General features: G+C 42.4%; 1 protein-coding gene across 1 annotated transcript in view; it reads right to left on the bottom strand.

Moving 5' to 3' along the window:
• The window catches only part of CCDC57 (coiled-coil domain containing 57), a 95,841-nt gene that overhangs the window by 9,556 nt on the left and 63,388 nt on the right, over nucleotides 1-22,897 (bottom strand). Inside the window, exons 11-12 of the mRNA XM_075014145.1 lie at nucleotides 17,789-17,895; nucleotides 7,771-7,999 (exon numbers count right to left, since the gene is read on the bottom strand). Coding sequence (XP_074870246.1) covers nucleotides 7,771-7,999; nucleotides 17,789-17,895 — 336 coding nt within the window. The remainder of the gene's footprint in view (nucleotides 1-7,770; nucleotides 8,000-17,788; nucleotides 17,896-22,897) is intronic.

Raw genomic sequence — 22,897 nt, forward strand, 5'->3', positions numbered from 1 at the left:
CTCCAGTCCCCTGCCCCAGATCCCACATCCGCTCCTGCACCCTAATCCCTTACCTCAAACTCCCTTCTGCACCTCCTTCATTAATACAATGGAAGAGTGTGGTCCTTGACCACTTACCAAATTATTGTAGTGCCTCCCCCCCCAAAGCTGTAAGCTCACCCTTATCTAGGTGCTTACAACAGTCATCAATGAGTTACAGAACATGCCAAGTTCTCAGAGCATAATGATACAACGCTGAGTCAGAACTGGCCTAGAAATGTCTTTTCCCAGTAGTGATTTTTTCAACCCTTTTTCTAGGAGCATTAAAATCTCTACGATGAAATTCCCTCATAAGACATCTACTTTTGATCTCAAGTTTATTCAAAAATAAGAATATTCTCCTTTTTTCTCCTCTGCCATGAGAAACCATTATTTCATGAGACAAATAACCTCTTTAAAAATGCAGAAACAAATCTTAACTCTTATAGAATCACAGAGCACTAGAACTGGAAGGGACCTCAAGAGGTCATCAAATCCAGTTTCCTGCCGTCCTGGCAGTACCAAACACCATCTAGACCATCCCCGATAGATATCTGTCTAACCTGCTCTTAAATATCTCCAGTGACACAGATTCCACAACCTCCCTAGGTAACTTATTCCAGTGTTTAACCACCGTGACAGTTACAAAGTTTTTCCTAATATCTAATCTAAACCTTCCTTGCTGCAGTTTAAGCCCATTGCTTCTTGTCCCATCCTCAGAGGCCAAAGAGAACATTTTTCCTCCTCCACCTTGTAACCCTTTTTGAGGTACTTGAAAACCGCTATCACGTCTCCTCTAAGTCTTCTCTTTTCTAAACTAACCAAGCCCAGTTCTTTCAGTTTTCCTTCACAGCTCAAGTTCTCTAGAACATTAATCATTCTTGTTGCTATTCTCTGGACCTTGTCCAATTTTTCCACATCTTTCTTGAAATATGGTGCCCAGAACTGGACACAATACTCCAACTGAGGCCCAATGGTTGCTGAGTAAAGTGGAAGAGTGACTTCTCACGTCTTGCTCGTAACACTCCTGTTAATGCATCCCAGAATCAAGTTTGCTTTTTTTGCAAGAGCATCACACTGTTGACTCATATTTAGCTTGTTGTGGTATATTATGACACCTAAATCCCTTTCCGCAGTACTCCTTCCTAGACAGTCACTTTGCATTCTATATGTATGAAGCTGATTGTTTCTTTCTAAGTGGAGTAATTTGTATTTGTCCTTATTAAACTTCACTCTGTTTGCCTCAGACCATTTCTCCAGTTTGTCCAGATCATTTTGAATTATGACCCTATCCTTCAAATTAGTTGCAACCCCTCCTAGCTTGATATCACCTGCAAACTTAATAAACATACTCTCAAAGCCAATATCTAAACTGTTGATGAAGATATTGAATAGAACCGGTCCCAAAACTGATCCCTGTGGAACCCCACTTGCTTTGCCCTTCTAGCATAACTGCGAACGACTAATAACTACTCTCTGAGAACATTCATCCAACTAGTTATGCACCCACCTTATAGTGGTCCCATCTAAGTTGTATTTGCTTAGTTTATTGATAAGAAGATCATGCAAGACCATGTCAAATGCCTCATTAAATCTAGGTATACCACATCCACTGCCTCTCCCTTATCCACAAGACTTGTTATCCTGTCAAAAAAAGCCAGCAGATTGGCCTGGCATGATTTGTCTTTTACAGATCCATGCCGGCTATTGCCTATTACCTTATTTTCTTCCAGATGTTTTTAGACAAATTCCTTAATAATTTGCTTCAATATCTTTCCCGGCACAGAAGTTAAACTGACTGGTCTGTAGTTTCCTGGGTTGTTCTTTTTTCCCTTTTTATAGATAAGCACTAAGTTTGCCCTTTTCTACTCTTCTGGAATCTCTCCCGACTTCCAAGACTTTTCAAAGATAATAGCTAAAGGCTCAGAAACTGCCTCTATCAGCTCCTTAAGTATTTTAGGATGCATTTCATCAGGCCCTGGTAAGAGCAGACATCTAGTTTTTCCAAGTAATTTTTAACTTGTCCTTTTTGTATTTTATCCTCTAAACCTACCCACGTCCCACTAGCATGCATTATGTTAGAGACAATGGATTTCAGGAAGGCGGATTTTGGTAAACTCAGAGAGCTGGTAGGTAGGGTCCCATGGGAAGCAAGACTGAGGGGAAAAACAACTGAAGAGAGTTGGCAGTTTTTCAAAGGGGCATTATTAAGGGCCCAAAAGCAAGCTATTCTGCTGCATAGGAAAGATACAAAATATGGCAAAAGACTGCCTTGGCTTAACCAGGAGATCTTGCATGATCTCTAAATTAAAAAGGAATCATAGAAAAAATGGAAACTAGGACAAATTACAAAGGATGAATATAGACAAACAACACAGGAATGCAGGGGCAAGATTAGAAAGACAAAGGCACAAAATGAGCTCAAAGTAGCTACAGGCATAAAGGGAAACAACAAGGCTTTTTATAAATACATTAGAACTAAGAGGAAGACCAAGGATAGAGTAGGCCTATTGCACAGAGAGGAGGGAGAAACAGTAACAGGAAACTTGGAAATGACAGAGATGCTTAATGACTTCTATGTTTCAGTCTTCACTGGTAAGTCTGAAGAAGGAATGCCTAACATTGTGAGTGCTAGTGGGACAGGGGTAGGTTTAGAAGATGAAATAAAAAAAATGAACAATTTAAAAATCACTTAGAAAAGTTAGATGTCTGCAAGTCACCAGAGCCTGATGAAATGCATCCTAGAATACTCAAGGAGCTGATAGAGGAGGTATCTGAGCCTTTAGCTATCATCTTTGGAAAATCATGGGAGACAGGAGAGATTCCAGAAGGTTGGAAAAAGGCAAATAAAGTGCCCATCTATAAAAAGGGGAATAAGAACAACACAGGAAACTACAGACCAGCCAGTTTAACTTCTGTGCCAGGAAAGATAATGGAACAAGTAATTAAGGAAATCATCTGCAAACACTTGGAAGGTGGTAAGGTGATAGGGAACAGCCAGCATGGACTTGTTAAGAAAAAATCAAGTCAAACCAATCTGATAGCTTTATTTGATAGGATAACCAGTCTTGTGGATAAGGGAGAAGCAGCTGATGTGGTATACCTAGACTTTAGTAAGGCATTTGATACGGTCTTGCATTATATTCTTATCAATAAACTAGGCAAATACAACTTAGATGGGGCTACTATGAGGTGGGCGCAAAACTGGCTGGATAACCATACTCAGAGAGTAGTTATTAATGGTTCTCAATCCTGCTGGAAAGGTATAACAAGTGGGGTTCTGCAGGGGTCTGTGTTAGGATGGGTTCTGTTCAATATCTTCATCAATGATTTAGATATTGACAAAGAAAGTATGCTTATTAAGTTTGCAGATGATACCAAGCTAGGAGGGGTTGCAACTGCTTTGGAGAATAGGGTCAAAATTCAAAATGATCTGGATAAATTGGAGAAATGATCTGAGGTAAACAGGATGAAGTTTAATAAAGACAGGTGCAAAGTGCTCCACTTAGGAAAGAACAATCAGTTTCACACATACAGAATGGGAAGCAACTGTCTAGGAAGGAGTATGGCAGAAAGGGATCTAGGGGTTATATAGTGGACCACAAGTTAAATAGAAGTCAACAGTGTGATGCTGTTACAAAAAAAGCACACTTGATTCTGGGATGCATTAACAAGTGTGTTGTGAACAAGACACAAGAAGTTATTCTTCTGCTCTACTCTGCACTGGTTAGGCCTCAGTTGGAGTATTGTTTCCAGTTCTGGGCACTGCATTTCAAGAAAGATGTGGGGAAATTGGAAAGGGTCCAGAAAAGAGCAACAAGAATGATCAAAGGTCTAGAGAACATGACCTGTGAAGAAAGGCTGAAAGAATTGGGCTTGTTTAGTTTAGAAAAAAGAAGATTGAGGGGGCACATGATAGTGTTTTTCAGATATCTAAAAGGGCGTCATAAGGAGGAGGGAGAAAACTTATTCTTCTTGATCTCTGGGGAGAGAACAAGAAGCAATGGGGTTAAACTGCAGCAAGGGAGGTTTAGGTTGGACATTACGAAAAGCTTCCTAACTGTCAGGGTGGTCAAACCCTGGAATAAATTGCCTAGGGAGGTTGTGGAATCTCTATCTCTGGAGATATTTAAGAACAGGTTAGATAGATGTGTATCAGGGATGGTTTAGACAGTACTTGGTCCTGCCATTGGGGCAGGGGGCTGGACTTGATGACCTCTCAAGGTCCCTTCTTATCCTAGTATTCTAGGATTCTAGGATTCTGCGTTAGGCATTTCTGCATTGGCCTGCTTGCTGAAGACAAAAACAAAGAAGTCATTAAGCACTTTTGCCATTTCCAAGTTTCCTGATATTGTTTCTTCCTCCTCACTGAGTAGTGGGCCTGCCTTGTTCTTGGTCTTTGTCTTGATTCTAATATATTCATAGAATGACTTCTTGTTACTCTTTATGTCTCTAGCTAGTTTGAGCTCGTTCTGTGCCTTGGCCTTTCTAATCATGCCCCTGCATACCTATATTGTTTGCTTATACACATCTTTTCTAATTTCTCCTAATTTCCACTTTTTATATGACTCCTTTTTGATTTTGAGATCATATAAGATCTCCTGGCTAAGCCAAGGTGGTCTTTTATCATACTTTGTATCTTTCCTATGCAGCAGTATAGCTTGCTTTTGGGCCCTTAATAATGTCCCTTTGAAAAACAGCCAACTCAGTTGTTTTTTCTCATAATTTTACTTCCCATGGGACCTTACCTACCAGCTCTCTGAGTTTATCAAAATTTGCTTTCCTGAAATCCATTGTCCCTATTTTGCTTTTCTCCCTTTCATTATTTCTTAGAATCATGAACTCTATGATTTCAGGGTCACTTTCTCCCAAGCTACCTTCCATTTTCAAGTTCTCAACTACTTCCTCTCCATTTGTTAAAATCAGGTCTAGAACTGCTTCCCCCAATAGCTTTCTCCACCTTTTGAAATAAAAAATTGTCATCCATGCAGTCCAACAACTTTCTGGATAGTCTGTGCCTCACTGTTTTAGTTTCCCAACATATTTCTGAATAGTTGAAGTCCCCCATCACCACCAATCCTGTGTTTTGGATAATTTTGATAACTGTTTAGAAAAAGTCTCATCCACCTCTTCTGCCTGGATAGGTGGTCTGTAGTAGACCCCTATCGTGACATCACCCTTCTTCTTTTACCCCTTTTAACCTAATCCAGAGACTCTCAACATGTCTGTCTCCTGCATCCATCTCCACCTCAGTCCAGGTGTGCACATTTTTGATATATAAGGCAACATCTCCTCCCTGTTTACCCTGCCTATCCTTCCCGCATAAGCTGTACCCTTCTATATCAATATTCCAACCATGTGTATTATCCCCCCAAGTTTCCGTGAAACCAATTATGTCGTAGTTGTGTTTGTTTATTAGGATTTCAAGTTCTTCCTGCTTATTACCCATACTTCTTGCATTTGTATATAGACATCTAAGATGCTGATTTGCTTTTGCCTCCCAGTTCTAACTAGTCCCTCTTTTTAATCTGCTATTATAGCCATGATCCCTCCCCTTTCCAACCTAACTCCCAGATCTCCAGGTTTCTTACTTACCTGTAGGCTTTGGTCACCTATCCCTGTCAAACCTAGTTTAAAGCTCTCCTCACTAAAATCCCCACTGACGCTTTAGCACAATGTTGATCTTTACTGAATATTTCCATAAGCAACAGTTACTGACTGGCAAATGTTGCCATAATTTAGCCCAGTACCTTCTGCGTTATGGACAAATGTGCTCTTAGCCACTAGCACCTAAGTCTCACATTAGAATAGAATGAGGAATCTGGTGGCACCTTAAAAACTAACAGTTTTATTAGGTTGAGTTTTCATGAGTTGCACCTCACTTTGTCAGATGTATAAAGTGAAAGAAACTGATGGTAGGAGATAGAGATGGGACTGTTACATTAGTGCTAATTCTATCAGGATGGATGAGGCCCACTTCCAGCAGGGATAAGAAAGTGAAAATACTTAAAGGGGGAAATTACCTGTTATATTGAAAGAGCCATTCCCAGTCTCCATTCAGATCCACTCTGACAATGTCAAATCTGCACATGAACTCCAGCTCAGCAGTCTCACGCTGCATTCTGTTTTCGAATTTTTTTGCTCAAGAATGGCAATCCTCAAGGCTACAACTGTGTGTTCAAGGAAGTTAAAACACTCCCCCACTGGTCCCTACATATCACCACTCTTGGGCTGTGTCTACACTAGCAAGTTCTTTCAAAGATTTTTTTGAAAGAAGGGGGCTCTTTCGAAAGAGCCCATGGAGCATCTACACACAAAAAGCATTCTTTCGAAAGTAAATTAAAAGAATGTGGTGCTCCTTTCGAAATCACTCTTCCTTTCCTGTTTCAGGAAGAGCACCCCTTTTGGAAAGCTTCTTTAGCCCATTCTTTTGAAAGAGTGGGGGCTGTGTGGACGCTCTCTTTTGAAAGAGCAGATCACTCTTTTGATCTGCTTTTGTGTGTGGATGCATTTTTTCGAAAGAAGTTCTTTTCGTGGAGATCTTCTGGAAGACCTTTTTTCAAAAGATCTCTGTAGTGTAGACGTAGCTTTGATGTTTGATTTGTGTCCATTTATTCTTTTGCATAGAGATAGTCTGGTTTATACAATGTACTTGGCAAAGGAGCATCACTGGCACATATATCACTTGAGATGATGTGCACATGGACAAACGCCTTTGATGATATGGCTGATGTGATTATGTCCTATGATAATATCAGTAAGGCAGATGTGTGAACAGAATGGGCAACATGGTTTGTTGCACAATTGGTTCCTGATTTAATGTTTCTGGGGTGAGGTATATAATTGGTGGTATTTGTTTCAGAAGGGCGTAGGGTGGCTGTTTGTAAGTGAGGACTGGCCTGCCTCCCAACGTCTGTGAGAGCAAGGGATTGTCATCTAGGCTAGTCTGTATATCCTTGATGTGGTATTGGAGAGATTTTAGCTGGGGCCTGTAGATAATGGCCAGTGGTGTTCTGTCACTTTTTTGTTGGATCTGTCCTGTAGTAGGTGACCGGCTGGCTCTGTCAATCTGTTTCTTCATTTCCCCATATAGGTATTGTAGTCTTAAGAATGTTTGATAGAGATCCTGTAAGTGTACGTCTCTGTCTGAGGAACTGAAGCAAATGCAGGGGTTTAGGGCTTGGCCAAAGACAATGGATTGAGCAAAGTGTTCTGGAAGAAAGCTGGAAGCACGAAGGTAAGTATAGTGGTCAGTAGGTTTATGGTATAAGGTGGTGTTTAAGTGACCATAACTTATTTGGACTTTAGTGTCCAATAAGGGGATCTCTTAGGTGGATTGGGTCCAGGCAGAGATTGATAAGGGTAATGAAAATTATTGAAATCCTAGTGGAATTCTCCAAGAGTCTCCTTTCTGTGGATCTGGATGATGAAGAAATCAGCGTAACACAAGTAGGGGAGGGACACTTGAGGAGACGACCTGAGGAAGCATTCTAAGTCAGCCATAAAAATGTTTCACAAATAATGTTGGCATAATCAAATTTTTGGTCTGTAAGATGCTACCAGACTCCTCGTCTTTTCTGAACCAGACTAACACAACTACCTCTCTGAAATTAGTATTAGAAAAAAATATGTGCAGTCTCAAGTATCAGTCCATTTCCCATACTTTCACATTAGAATCTGTCGCACTCAGTCTCAAATCCCTGTGATTTGTGTTCCCAACAGCAACAAGAGCTTTATTTAGAATGAATTTACCTTCTTTTGATATTACACCAAGTTCAGCTCGAAGTCTGTTTCCCATTTCAATGAGTTGCTGTTTTTCTTGGCTCAGAATAGAGATCTTTCTCACTGCTTCCTTCAGTTTGCTCTGCATCTCCTGCACAGAGCAATTCATATGCTGGTGGAGTCCATTGCCTGATCCCACCCCTGATAATTGTTGTCTGAGATCTACAATCTCTTCTGGAAGTTCTTGGACCACTGAACCCTGAAAAGGAAAAAGCATAAAAATGCCTTTCATTTAAGGATGAAGGGAGAATACAAGCTATTTGATTTAAAAGCTGATTGCCTGCCTCTCACTACCCATCCACAAAAAACCCAACAACAAACCAGTTGAATGGTAATACTTTCAACTTGAGCCAATACTGGAGGCCATTTTAGCAGACTGAGGTGTAAATTCAACTAGAGTCCAAATCCACACTGTAAAGATTAACTCAAAAAAGCAGTCATGTAGCACTTTAAAGACTAACAAAATAATTTCTTAGGTGACAAGCTCTCGTGGGGCAGACCCACTTCTTCAGATCTGGAAATAGTCTTTTGTTAGTGTTTAAAGTGCTTTTTTGTTTTGTGAAGATACAAACTAACATGACTAACTCCCTGTGACTGTAAGGATTAAAATACTGATCCTCATACACCACAATGGACTACATTTCTAGCAAATGTAACACCAGACATCTAGGAGGAAACAAAAAGCACAGTTGTAACCTAGACAGCAGCAAAAGTAAGGAAGAGCTGGAGAATGAGGATTCATAGTAGACAATAAATTAAACATTAAGGCTATGTCTACACTAGAAGAATCCATCTACAGAAGGCAGTGTCAGAAGAGCTGTCCAGACAAAACTGCTGTTGACAGATTGCATCTACACATAAAAACAGATCAATCTTTTAATCTGCTCTGTCAACAAAAGGGCCCCCCAGTGCATCTACACAGCTTTTTTGTCAACGTTTTTGTTGATAAAACACATTTTACGTGCAGACAGTTCAGGAGTTTTGTCTACAAAACCCCACTTTTGCGTACAAACTCTCCAGTGTAGATGTAACTAATCTCTTTAGCTGGGTCTACACTACAGAGTTCTGCTGGCAAAAGTAGGAGGAATTCACACTACAAATGTGTTCTGTCATGAATCTGTCGACAGAATGCAGCAGTTTTCCCAGCAGAGCTCTGTCTTGACCGTACAACACATAGTGCCTCTACTGACAGATTCTGTTGACAAAAAGTAGTATAGAACGCTGCGAGGGGCCCTCTGTCGACAGTGGGGGCTTCCAGTTCACCAGGCTGCCCTGTCTGCAGAGCATCCAGTTGGCTGTTGTGTCAACAGAGGGCTGGGCAGTCTGGCTGCTCTCTGTCGACACAGGGCATTGGCAGTGGGAGACTGTATTAAGTGTGGATGTGTTCTGTAAACAGAGGTTCTGTCAGGAAATATGTGTTGACAGAACTCTGATGTCATAGCTGTAAGGATAGAAAGGGAGAGACAGACAGTACATCAGTCTCACAGCCCAGTCCTGAGGTTCATGACCTCTCACCTCCTGTGGGCAGGAGCTCCCACACCCAGGCCAAGGGATGGGGATGTCCTGGGAGCACTGGCATGTGTGCCCTGCATGGCAGGCCCTGCCACACATGGAGTCCGTGGTGTTTTGGGGATGGGGCTGACTGTTGCGGGCCCCCTGGGGAATGGGCTAGTGGCCAAGGTAGGTTGAGGTTCCATGCAGGTGTCAGCTCTCTGAGCAGAAAGGTGTTGTGGAGGCCCTTCAGGAAACACTTGATGGAAGGGTGGGTGAAGACCAAGAGGTCTTGGATAGGTGAGTGGAAGGCCAATATGGCTGCTAGGTGGACCCTAATCATACTGATTGACAGATTCATTTGCTGGCAGTGAAGTAGGTAAGTAAGTATATATGGGATCCCCGCTTGCATAGGGTTGCATGATTGGGAGCAGCACCAACCTATAAAACATTGCCATTTTTGTGAATAGGTTTTTTAGTTGCAGGTTGTCCGCTGTTTTTAAGGATGGTGCAGACCTGAGGTGGACAATGCAGCTCTAAATCTGTCAGCCAACCAAGAACCACACATGGAGGTGAAGGCAGTCAATGGGTGGGTGACGGATGGAGCTGTTCTACTAGGTCAAGAGCAGAGACATGGAAGGAAGATGGTGTGGGTGATGTCTGGACAGCTGTAAAAGCTCAGAGAACTAGGTCTGTCTGGGCCATCTGGGTGCTAGGAATATGACCCAAACCCTGTCCCATTCTATCTTGACCACAACCCTCTGAATGAGAAGAATTGGTGGGAATGCATATGCTAAAGGTGCATTCCATGTGATGTTGACAGCATTCCCCAGTGAACTGCGGCCTAATTCATGTCTGAAGTAATAATGGGGGTAGCATGTTTTGGCAGTAGTGGCAAACAGATCCATGGTTGGGAAGCCCCAGTTGTGGAAGACATGGCAGATGGTGGATCTGTTGATCTCTCACTTGTGGTCGAGGGGAAAATTGTGACCAAGGTCGCCTGTGAGTATGTTGTTCCTACCTGGTATGTAAGTCACCAGCAAGTGGATTTGCCAGAGGATACACCACTCCCATAACTGCAATGCTTCCTGGCAGAGTTTTCTCAAGCATACTCTGCCTTGCTTGTTTATGCAGTGCATTGCTGCTTTACTGTCCCTCATTAAGTGGACTGTATTGTTGCAGATCTGTGTGGAGAAGTGCATGCAGGCTTGGTGAACTGTTCTCAGTTCTAGGAGAAATTGATGTGCTCGAGCCGTTCATCTGTTGACCATGTGCCTTGGACCACTTGGTCCCCTAGCTGTTTGTTGAAGCTACAGACTTACTTGGCTATTCCTCTGGGATTGTAGAAGAAATGTTATACACCATTAACTCCGCCATTGCCAGTCCTAAACCTGGATGAAAAAGGAGGAAGGTTGGGCGTCGGGCTAGCAACTCGATCCCATAAAACCTACCAATTGCTACAGAAACAACAAGTGCAACCAAACAAAATAAACAAAAATTAACTCAGCGCGAAGGTATTGACTCTTTTTTTATGACGGTGCTGGGTGAAAGCTGAAAGGAAGTTCAGTACCTGATGCAGAGCTCGATTTTAAGTGCCAAAACCACAACAAAAATTGGAACATGGAATGTAAGGACCTTATACCAATGTGGAAACCTAGCGCAATTACTCCGTGAATTTGACAGTTATCGAATGGACATCTTAGGCACTAGCGAGATGAGATGGACAGGAAGTAATAGGCTAGTTAGTGATGGGAAAACCATTCTTTATTCAGGGAACAATAGTCAGCGTATACACGGCATAGGTCTGATATTAAGTAAGGAAGCGTCATAGGCATTGGTTGGATGGAAGCCAGTGAACGAACTTATTATCACAGTGAGATTCAAGTCAAGGCATGCGAAAACTACAATCATCCAAGTATATGCACCAACCGAGGACGCTGACGAAGCTGAAAAAGAAGCATTTTACGATCTGTTACAAGACACCATCAGTGATGTTCCCAATCATGACATCAAGTTACTCATAGGTGATATGAACGCGCGAATAGATAACAGAAGACAGGGATGGGAACATGTGATTGGCCCGTACGGATCGTCAACGCAAACGAGTGACAATGGAGAGCGCTTACTACTATTCTATAGCATGAACAACTTGTGCATTGGACACACCTATTTCACACACAAGAATATCCGCAAGAAAACATGGCGGTCGCCTGATGGTACCACTAACAATGAAATAGACTATTTCTGCATCAGCAAACAATGGCGACCAGCTGTACTAAATGTGAAAGTATACCATAGAGCTGATGTTGGGTCAGACCACCATCTTTTGATGGCATCGCTCCGTCTTCACCTTAAAAGAAAACAAGAATGGCAAACAGCTCGGCCCTATGAAGTTGAAAAGTTAAACGACCAAGCCATAGCTGAACAGTGCAAACTTAAACTTAGAAACCGATTTCAAGAAATGCAACATGAAACTTCACTCGAAGACCAGTGGATGCAGTTCAAAAGAGCAGTGACTGAGATTGCAGAAGAGATGATTGGTCGAAGGAGAGGCACACAAAAAGAACGCTGGATACAGGACAGGACCTGGCAGCTGATTGATGAACATAAGGTTGCAAAGAGGCAAAGAGATCAGCCAAAGTCGCCAGGTGAGAAAGCGGAAGCTATGGCGAAGTACCAGTTACTGGATCGTAGAGTCAAGAAAAGCTGTCGCGCTGACAAGAAAGAATGGTTAGAACGTAAAGGTGCTGAAGCACAAGAGGCAGCAAAGAAATGAGACACCAAGACACTATATCGTAATGTCCAGGAGTTAACAGGAGCAAGAAGCAATAGCAATGCTCCCATGAAAGACAAGAATGGGAAGATCTTACTCAGTAAAGAAGAGCAAGATGCGCGCTGGGTAGAACACTTCAAAGAAACACTGAATCAACCAAACCCAACCACAACCTATGACTTCAGTAACTTCAATCTCCCTGACGAGCTGGAAGTAGACCTAGACATGATCAAGATTGAGGAAACACGTAGAGCGATAAAGGCTCAAAGAACAACAAGGCTGCTGGCCTAGACCAAATTGCAGCTGAACTATTGAAGTATGGTGGAAACTCCGTGGTGCAGGAACTGACAGGGCTGTTGAATGAATGTTGGAGAACAGAGTGCATCCCAGGCGAGTGGAGGAAGGGAATGATTGTCAAGTTACTAAAGAAGGGGAATGTCACTGACTGTAACAATTGGAGAGGTATCACACTTCTTTCGGTCCCAGGTAAGGTCTTCTGCATCGTCCTACTCAGGAGGTTGCAGAATGTGGTGGATAAAACACTGCGTGATGAGCAAGCCGGATTTCACTGCGGACGATCGTGTAGTGAACAGATCTTCACATTGTGCAACATCATTGAACAGAGTATCGAGTTCCAACAGCTGCTGTTAATTAACTACAGCGACTTTAAAAAGGCATTTGACAGCGTTCATAGAGAATCATTATGGAACATAGTGCGAACATATGGCATCCCACAACACTACATCAACATCTTCCAAAATCTTCATCTAAACTCTAGTTGCTGCGTGAGGACCGATAATGAGATGACAGATTTCTTTAACATCGACTTCGGAGTGTGTCAAGGGTGCATCCTGTCTCCATTCTTGTTCCTTCTGGTGGTGGACTTCATCATGAGAAAGGCGATGAGCAACGCACATCTAGGTATCTCATGGAAAGATCAGCATCAACTCACGGATCTGGACTTTGCAGACCATATTGCACTGCTAGCAGAAATGAGCGAATGCTTGCAAGGCATGATGACAAATTTGGAAGCAGAAGCCGGCAAAATTGGGCTGAGGTTAAATGGTGATAAAACAAAGTTGATGCGGGTTGGGAACACTCAGACAAACACACCACTAGCGGTCAGACGCCAGCCCATAGAAGAAGTACAGTGGTTCACCTATCTTGGCAGCACTCTGTCTAACGACAGAGGTGTTGAGGCAGATGTTAACTGCAGAATCGGTAAGGTGTCAGCAGTGTTCCAAAGACTGCGCCCAATTTGGTCTACACCAACAATCAACACGGCAACAAAAGTTCGACTGTATAACACCATCGTCATGCCAGTCACCATTTACGCCAGCGAAACGTGGAAAATAACGTCAAAAGTAGCATGCAAGCTCAATGTATTCCACCAGCGTTGCCTACGAAAGATCCTGGGTCTCACCACCGCGATCGCGTTACCAATGAGGAGATACTACAAAGATGTGGGTAACGGGCACTGCAGGATATCGTGACAGAGCACAGAGTGGGGTTTGCTGGACACGTTCTGCACCTGCCAGATCAACTGCACCCAAAGACTGCAATGAGATGGATACCAGCAGAGGGAAGAAGGAAGAGAGGCAGGCCACTCAAGACCTGGCGCACCACATTTAAGGAAGACTTATTAAACATTGGTATATCATGAGAGGAGGCGGAATTATTTGCAGCCGACCAAAATCGCTGGCGAGCACTTGTTGCCCAATGTGCCCAGATACACACGCGGACCTAAGTCTAAGTAAGTTATACACCACTGCCATCTACTGGATATCAATGAAAGCAGCAGATAAACTAAGCTGAAATCAGAGTGCTCTGATAAACAGACCCAAAAAAAAGATTTCCCTCACGTGGATCCCAGAGCTAAATAAATTTACAAAGAAGCTGCAGAATCCAGAAATACTACCAAAACTTGGACTAACTGTGTGGAAGGGATGCCATTCCAATGTTAACAGGACAAAGAAGAAACTAAGAGTTCATTTCAAAAATTGTGTTCCTCCTTCTCTCCATGAATATAAATAATAAAGTTCTCTTGTGAGCCCACATGTTTTAGTGAGACCTAATGTTTTGGATTTTAACTAATTAATGCTATATGCTTGCACTCCTTTGAAAGCCCAAGCAAAGCAGCTTACGAGAGATTTAAATAACTTTCAGCAATTGCTTTTGACATTTTAAACTTGACTTTTTCATACCAAACAATTCAAATAGCAGGGACCTAACTATTTAACTAGTCTTTTAAATAAGACATCCTTATTTCTTGCAAGAAAAAATGTGCTGACAGTACTAAATAATTGATAGCTGATGTGCATAATGAAACGTAATAAGAAATCTCCTGAGACTCCACCTTATTCTATGACAATTGTTTGAAAGGCTGCATTTGTGTATTCAGCACATACCTAGAAAATCTGATGTGCCTAATTTTGACCTGTACACTGTATATTTATCCCCTTTTGAATGAATAAATAAATGAATGACTGAATTAACTTCTGATTAATACCAGCAAATTTGAGAAATACTTTCCACAGTAAAAGCTGACTAAAAAACAGCCTAGAATAAGATTAATAAGCTAATTCTCCTTATTAGGACTCTGTTGTGTATTGGGCTGAGTAGTGATGGATCTGATTGCTGTCACAGTAACTGAGTTAGATCATTAGCAGATTAGCCCAGCTGGTTTTGGTTGGTTCTAGCTTGTAATGTGAGATGGAATAAATGGGAAACAGCTATCTTTGTTCAAGCATTTTCTTCCTAAACTCAGTGACTCGAAACAATGTAACAAACTCGAAAAATATGGGCTATCTTGATTAATTTTCATCACAGTAGTGACTATAAACACATCAAACTGGCAAGTTTCTGTTAGATTTCAGCTTTAAAAACTAGCAACTCAGCAAATTCATAAAATTGATCCTTATTCAGGATTACAATTGAAAAAAATGTTTATATATAAATATAGCATAACCACTCAACATATAAGAACTACATTCTTGACAGCAAAATGATCTACATTATTTGTCTTTATACTTGTATTTGTTATGCTAAAGTTACAGGAAGTAATAAAGTAAATTCAAGCAGGAATTTGAAAGCGATCTCTATGTGTTAGATTAATACATTCCAAGGTCAAAAGGGACCATTGTGACATCTAGTCTGCCCTCCTGTATAACAGAGACCACACAATTTCTGTAATATAATTCTTAGGGCACATTTTATTAGAATTTTTTAAACTCAACTTTGTGATATAGATGCCAGCAGAACAACTTCTAAATTGTTCCAATAGTTATTTATATTCAACTGTTAAAATTTTATAGCTTATTGCCAGCCTCTATTTGTCTAGATCCAATATCCAGCCATTGCACCATGGTATATCTTTTCTAGCTAGACTGAAGAGCACATCATCAAATACTTGCTCCCCATGTAGATACTTATAGATCAGGGATGGGGAAAGTTTTTGGGGTCGGGGGGCCACTGACCCACAGACAAATCAGTCAGGGGCCACACAAGTGAGAAGTGGTGCAGCAGTGGGCTGCAGGTGAGTGATCTCATTGGGAGCATGGCACGGGGCGGCCTGAGGGTGGGGGTATCTGGGTGAGAGGGGGCTGCAGGGGCAGGCTGGGGATCTGGATTTTGGGTGAGAGGAAGGGTGTAGGATGGTTTGGGTAGCAGGGTCTGGGAGGAAGTGGTCAGGGTGAGTGTAAAGAGTCTGGGTGGGAGGGGGAAGGAGCAGGATGGGAGTGCAGGAGTTTGGGCTACAGGACTGGGGGTGGCACTTATCTGTTATTCCAGCCACCTCCTATCCCTCCCCCACTGCTCGGCAGAGCTTCTGGGCTGGATCTGGCCCTGGCTTGCCTGGTTCCAGCCCAGGAGGCTTGTGTTTCCCTACCCCACACCCAGCCACAGGCTTGATGCTGAGGAGGGAAGCCCCAAACCTTGGAGTTCAGATCCAAGCAAGACACAATCCAGATCCAGACCAAAGTCTGGGGGATCCCCACCCCAGCGTAGTAATCAAGTCACCCAATTTCAATAATCCTTGGAACAATTTTTCCAGAAGACTGGAAAAAACTGATGTTTTGCCAATATTTTAAAAGGGTGAGGACAACTCAGGAAATAAAAGTAATCAAGTCATCCATTACTATTCTCTTTGTTAAATTAAATGAGCTCCATAAATCTATACATTAAGGCACATTTTCTATGCTATTAAACATTCTTATGGCTGTAGCAAACATCAAATCAGACATGAGTGTATCAGAATGATAGTGTTGTAAAAAAGGTGAATGCAGTTTTGAATTGCATATAACAGGGTACTACACATTATGAAGCATCAACATTTATTTATATATTTATTTGTTAAATAGTTCATATTGAACATAATAGTTCTGCTTTCTTACTAAGACTCAGGTGAGATCTCACTTAGAATACTGAGTTCATTTGTGTGTGTCACATTATAGGAAAGATATTGAAATATCTGTGGGAATATAGAAAAGAGAAATAAAAATGATTGCAGGAGATAGAAGATCAATTTATGAGGAAATTCTAAGAGCAAAATCTACATAGCTTAGACAAACAACAACAAACGAGGGGTGGACATAAAAAAAGTCAATAAATATTTCTGAAACATCAAGAAAGAATATGAACCAGGGATAGGACCAGACACCAACTTGCCCCAGGATGGCAGGAACACCAAGCTGGCTTAAAGCCACCTTTGCTTCCTCTCCAGTCTTACACTGAGGATCTGTAGTACCCCTGGTGGGCCAAGCCTCAGTTTTCCCATACATCATCAATAAGTCAAACAAGGCTTTAAACAGTGAATTATGCCCCTTTTGAGTGGTCTAGTTTATTAAGGAAAGGCCTGATGAAAATAAACACAAACCTTCACCGTAGCATGCTAGTTGGGTAAGAGAGTTAGCCTTAGTTTATCCTTTCCAATCAGGGGCCACCATCACTCCCCTCCAACATGGTTCTCTTGACTCAGTCCCTTCCTCGAGTCAGGCCTCTTGCCTATTATGTGAGGACTATCTTTTGCTTGTACCAGAGTATGTGGAAGTCTGTCAGCTGTAGCTCAGCATGTAGCTCCTAAAAGACTGGGCTTCCTAAAAGAGTGCTTTGCACCCCACAGCACACCTTCCAGGCCTCTGCTTTGGTGTACTATCCTGCATAGCTCTTACGCGAGGACCTCTCCTCAGGAGCTTCATGCAGGGATATAATTACCTCCAGATGGGTCTGAATTGGCTCACTCTGACTTTCAGTAACAGAAAGGAAGCCGTGCTAATCTATACACTATCAAAACAAAAAGCAGTCAAGTAGCACTTTAAAGACTAGAAAAATAGTTTATTAGGTGAGCTTTCGTGGGACATAGCCTCTGGCTATGGTCTGAAGAAGTGGGTCTGTCCCACGAAAGCTCACCTAATAAACTATTTTTCTAGTCTTTAAAGTGCTACTTGACTGCTTTTTGTTCTGACTTTCAGGAATCTGTCACACGTAGGCCAGTCCCTGACAATCCTGTAAGAGCCAGCCTCTGTGACAGATCTTGCTTAGGGCTGTGAACTCTCCTGAACTGGACACAATTGTCGCAAATGGCATCCAGTCCCTGTGGTCAGGAGAGCTGGCAACCCTAATTCTTGCTGCACAAACTGAATATTTTACCTACAAAGAAAATTAGTACAATAAAAATATATAAAATAGCAAAGATAACAGCTTTCGGTAGCTTAAGCTTCTTCATACCTTATGGACATGCTGTGTTATCTTGGAGTCCAACTGGGCTGTTTTGGCCTGAAGCTTCTTCAAAGCAGCATTACAAAAAACTTCATCAGAACAAATTGCACTATGACCTGAAAGAAAAAAGGTACATGAAGCAAAAACACCATATCATATTAGCGCCTATAAGAAGTACAGCACAAACCAAGAATCTTTTATTTGGGAGAGTTTAAAAAGCAACAATCTGGGCAGATTACAACATTGATACATTGTTCCAGCATAGGCAGGGGTCAGCAAGCAAAATATCAAGAAGAGCCATTTTTATTTTATTCAGCCTGTATGTTCATTTATTTATTATTAAAAATATCAATAATTCAAGAGCTGCAATGCATACAAAGATGAGATGGTCCTTAATAAATAAATTGAACTGTACTTTTTGTAACCCCTATTTTAATAACAGTGCACACACAATTTGAAATGCAATCCATGTTTACTGCAGGATGTTCAACATTTATTGAAAATAATCAGGAGTGTTTTGTTTTTGTTTTACTTTGCACTTATAGCATCAGGAGCCACAAAGAAGTCCTTAAAGAGCCACGTGTGGCTCCAGAGCAGCAGGCTGCAGACCTTTAAGCATAGGTAATGAATATTTTATAGTAGGCAGTCTTGAATATGCAGGTACTGTAGGGTAACCTAACAGTATATGGTTATTATTTATCTTTGAATGACAAATATTTCTAGATAATGCAATGGACTCATGTTTCATTAATCATGAGATTCCACCTAGCAATAACTTTGTTTAAAGGTGCTGTTTTGAAGGAAATAATCTTGGGCAATTGGTCTTCACACTACAAATTAGTTCCAAGTATACATGCAGATTGAAGATCCCTGGTCTGGCACCCTTAGTACCTGAGCAGTTCTAGACCAGACATTTTGCTGGACCAGGTGGTCAATTCTGCCCCCTTGCTGGCCTCAAACCCTGCTCCTGAGCTCCCCTCCATACTTTCACCTGTGGCTTCCTAATCCCCACTCTACTCCCACAGGCTCTCCAGCCATTGGTTCCCAGACCCAGACACAGCTTCCTGGGGCTGTATCATCCCGCGCAGCCCTAACCATGGCTTCCCGGGGCCATGGCTTCCTACTCAGCCCCAGGGATAAGCTGCTGCAAGCTGCCTCTCCTTAGCTAGTAGCTTTGCATGAAACTCCAGCTGCAGCTTCCCCGGGCCACGGCTTCCCACCTGGCCCATGAGATGAGCCGTGGTGAGCCTGGGCTGCCATCTTACCAGCATGGAGACTACTTCTCCCTGCTGCTGCTCCTGACCCAGGCTCCCTGGCTGCTGCTGCCCCCTTGCCGCCAGACCAGTTGTGACTGCCCTGCCTAGGGCTCCTGCTTCTGGTCTGGCTGGCCCCTCCTCCTCCCAGCCCTGGGACTCTCTGGTCCCGCAACATCTGTGGCCCTGCCCGATGACAGATGTTGCTGGATGCTATAATGCCAGATTTGAGAGTTTTAACCTGAAGGATAATTAGGAGATGGTAGCCAAAGGCTGCTGCTACACTACCATTCTCCCATCAGAGGTGCCATGGCAATGAGGCAATTTGAAGAAGGCTAATGAGACACTAATATGCATATTAAATGCCTCATTAGCATAATGGCAGCCACACAAACAGACTTTGAATTGCAGATTGACAGTGAAGATGGGGGCAGCTTCGAAATAAGTGCCCCACCTCAACATCCCCTTACTCCCACAGAACTAGGTTGGAGTCAAAGCAAGGCACTTAATTCAAAGCTGCCCCCATCTTCACTGTCAATCTGCAATTCAAGTCTTTTCGCATGGCTACCATCATGCTAATGAGACTCTGAATATGCACAGTAGCACCTCATTAGCCTTCCTTGAATTGCCTCATTACCATGGTACCTCTGATGGGAGAATGGTAGCATAGCAGCAGCCTTAGTGTTAGCATACTTATTGTCAATAACCCTTGGAACAATTTTTCCAGAATCCTGGAAAAAAACTGTTTTGCCAATATATTAAAAGGGCAAGCAGGACAACTCAGGAAATTATAGGACTGCTTGCCTGGCATTGATTCTAGGCAAAATAACAGAATGGCTAAAATGGGACTCAAATAATTACAAGAAGGCAATATAATTAATGCCAATAAAAATGGGTTAATGGAAACCAGACCCTGACATGCCAACATGTCTGCTTGAAACCGACCACCATCCAGATATTGAGCCATTGACCACTAGCCGTTGGGCCCGACCATCAAGCCAGCTTTCTATCCATCTTATAGTCCAAGGATCCAATCCATATTTCCTTAACTTATGGACAAGAATGTTGTGGGAGACTGTATCAGAAGCTTTGCTGAAGTCAAGGTATATCACATCCACTGACTTCTCCATGTCCACAGAGCCTGTTACTTCATCATAAAAGCTAATCAAATTGGTCAGGCAGGACTTGCCCCTGGGAATCTATGTTGGCTGCTTTTGATCACTCTCCCCTCTTCCAAGTGCTCCAAAATGGATTCCTTGAGGATCTCCTCCATTATTTTCCGAGGGATTGAGGTAAGACTGACTGGTCTATAGTTCCCTGGATTGTCCTTCTTTCCTTTTTTCAAAGATGGGCACTACATTTGCCTTTTTCCAGTCATCCGGGATCTCTCCTGATCTCCAGGAGTCTTCAAAGATAATGGCCAAAGGTTCAGCAATGACATCTGCCAATTCCCTCAGTACCCTCGGGTGCATTAAATCCAGACCCATGGATTTGTGCACATCTAGTTTTTCTAGATAGCTCAGAATTTGTTCCTTCCCCACAGATGGCTGCCGTCCACCTTCCCATACTGCATTGTCTAGGACTGTCATGCGGGAGCTGACATTGTCCATGAAGACTGAGGCAAAAAAAGCACTGAGTACTTCAGCTTTTCCCACATCATCTGTCACTTGATTACCTCTCTCATTCAGTAACAGCCACACACATTCTCTGATAACCCGTTTATTGTTAACATGCCTGTAGAAACCCTTCTTGTTACTCTGCACATCCCTTGCCAGCTGCAGTTCCAATTGTGCTTTTGCTTTCCTGATTACTCCCTGGCATTCTCCAGTTGTATGTTTACACCCCTCCTTAGTCAACTGTCCACATTTCCATTTCTTGTATGCATCCTTTTTGAGTTTAAGCTGACTATGGATTTCCCTGTTAAGCCAAGCTGGTTGCCTACCATGTTTGCATTTCTTACTATGCAGCAGGCTGGTTTGTTCCTGTGCCTTCAGTAATACTTCTTTAAAATACTGCCAGTTCTCTTGAACTCTTTTCCGCTTCATCTTTGTTTCCCAAGGGATCCTGCTCATCAGTTTTCTCAGGGAGTCGAAGTCTGCTCTTTTGAAATCAAGCATCTGTATGTTACCGCTCACCCTTCTTCCTTTTGTCCAGATCCTGAAATCTACGATCTCATGGTCACTGCAGCCCAGGTTTCCACCCATTTCTATTTCTCCTACTAGTTCTTCCCTGTTTGTGAGCAGCAGGTCAAGTTGTGCATGGCCCCTGTTCAGTTCCTTCAGCACTTGTACGAAGAAGTTATCCCCAACATTCTCCAAAAACTTTCTGGATTGTCTGTATGCTGCTGTATTGGTCTCCCAACAAATGTCCGAATCATTAAAATCTCCCATGAGAACCAGGGCCTGTGATCTGGAAGCTTCACTTAGCTAACTGAAGAAATCCTCATCTACCTCATCTCCCTGATCTGGTGGTCTATAGCAGACACCAACTAGAACGTCACCTCTGTTGCTTCCACTTCTAAGCTTAACCCAAAAACACTCAGCTGGATTTTCTCCCTCCTTATACTGGAGCTCTGAGCAATCATACTGCTCCCTCACATAGAGCACAACTCCTCCTTTTCTCCCCATCTGTCCTTCCTAAACAGTTTATAACCTTCCAGGACCGTGCTCCAGTTATGCAAATCGTCTCATCAAGCCTCCATTATTCCAACCACCTCATACTTCTTTGACTGTGCCAGGGCCTCTAATTCTTCCTGTTTGTTCCCTAGGTTTCTGGCTTTGTCAAATAAAATCACATGGAGCCACATTTCCTTGTCATGGAGGGCTCTCACAATTAGCTTTGAACAATGTGGACACTTTTGAGGCACATGAACTTGCTCAAACAACAACTACATGAGGAATGTCCATCTGAGGCTGGCACTGCCTCACGGCATGTTTCACATTTCTTAAAACCCGGTGAACCCAGCATATTTATCAACTTTCTTCTTCTTTTTTTTAAATTGTTTTTGTTTTAAACAAACGGAAATTTATGTAACTAATTAAAAACTACAAGAAAAAACTAACTACTTTTTTTAAAAAAAGTAACAAGAAGAACTATGAATGAAAATGATAAACTATGACCAAAAAAAACTGTAAACAAGAACAAATACTCTCACTCTGAGGTAAGACCACTGAGAAGAGAAGATTGTTCTGTCTGCAGTGGGTGGGGGCAGTTGAGAGGTACTGGAGGGAGCCGGACCCTGCGTGTGACCCTATGGCATGAACGACATGAGGCACTGCCTGAGCATGCACAGTCAGGGTGACTATGGCTTTAGAAAAATCTCCAGACTGTGGTTCCAGTACGAACCCAGCACCTACACTGGCGCACACTTGGAGCCATCACTCAACGAAGAACTTAGATTTCCAGAAAGCCTTTGACAAGTTCCCTTACCAAAGGCCTCTTAAGCAAAGTAAGCAATCATGGGATAAGAGGGAAAGTCCTCTCATAGACTGATAACTAGCTACAAGACAGGAAATAAAGAGTAGGAATAAATGGTCAGTTTACAGATGAAGAGAGGTAACTAGCAGCGTCCCACAGAGGACAGTACTGGGATCAGTTCTACAGAACATTTTCATAAATGATCTGGAGAAAGGGGTAACCAATAGGATGGCAAATTTGCAGGTTATGTAAAACTGCTCAAGACAGTTAAATTCAAAGTAGACTGTGTAGAGCTTCAGCTGGATTTCTCAAAACTAAGTGACTAGGCAACAAAATGGAGAAGCCTTTTCATGTTTATAAATGCAAAGTAATGCATAAAGGAAAATGCAATCCCAACTATACATATAAAATGGTGGAAACTAAATTAGCTGTTGCCGCTCAAGAGAGA

The sequence above is a fragment of the Carettochelys insculpta genome, chromosome 20 (genome assembly GCF_033958435.1).
Source record: "Carettochelys insculpta isolate YL-2023 chromosome 20, ASM3395843v1, whole genome shotgun sequence".
In the NCBI taxonomy this organism is placed as follows: Eukaryota; Metazoa; Chordata; order Testudines; family Carettochelyidae; genus Carettochelys; species Carettochelys insculpta.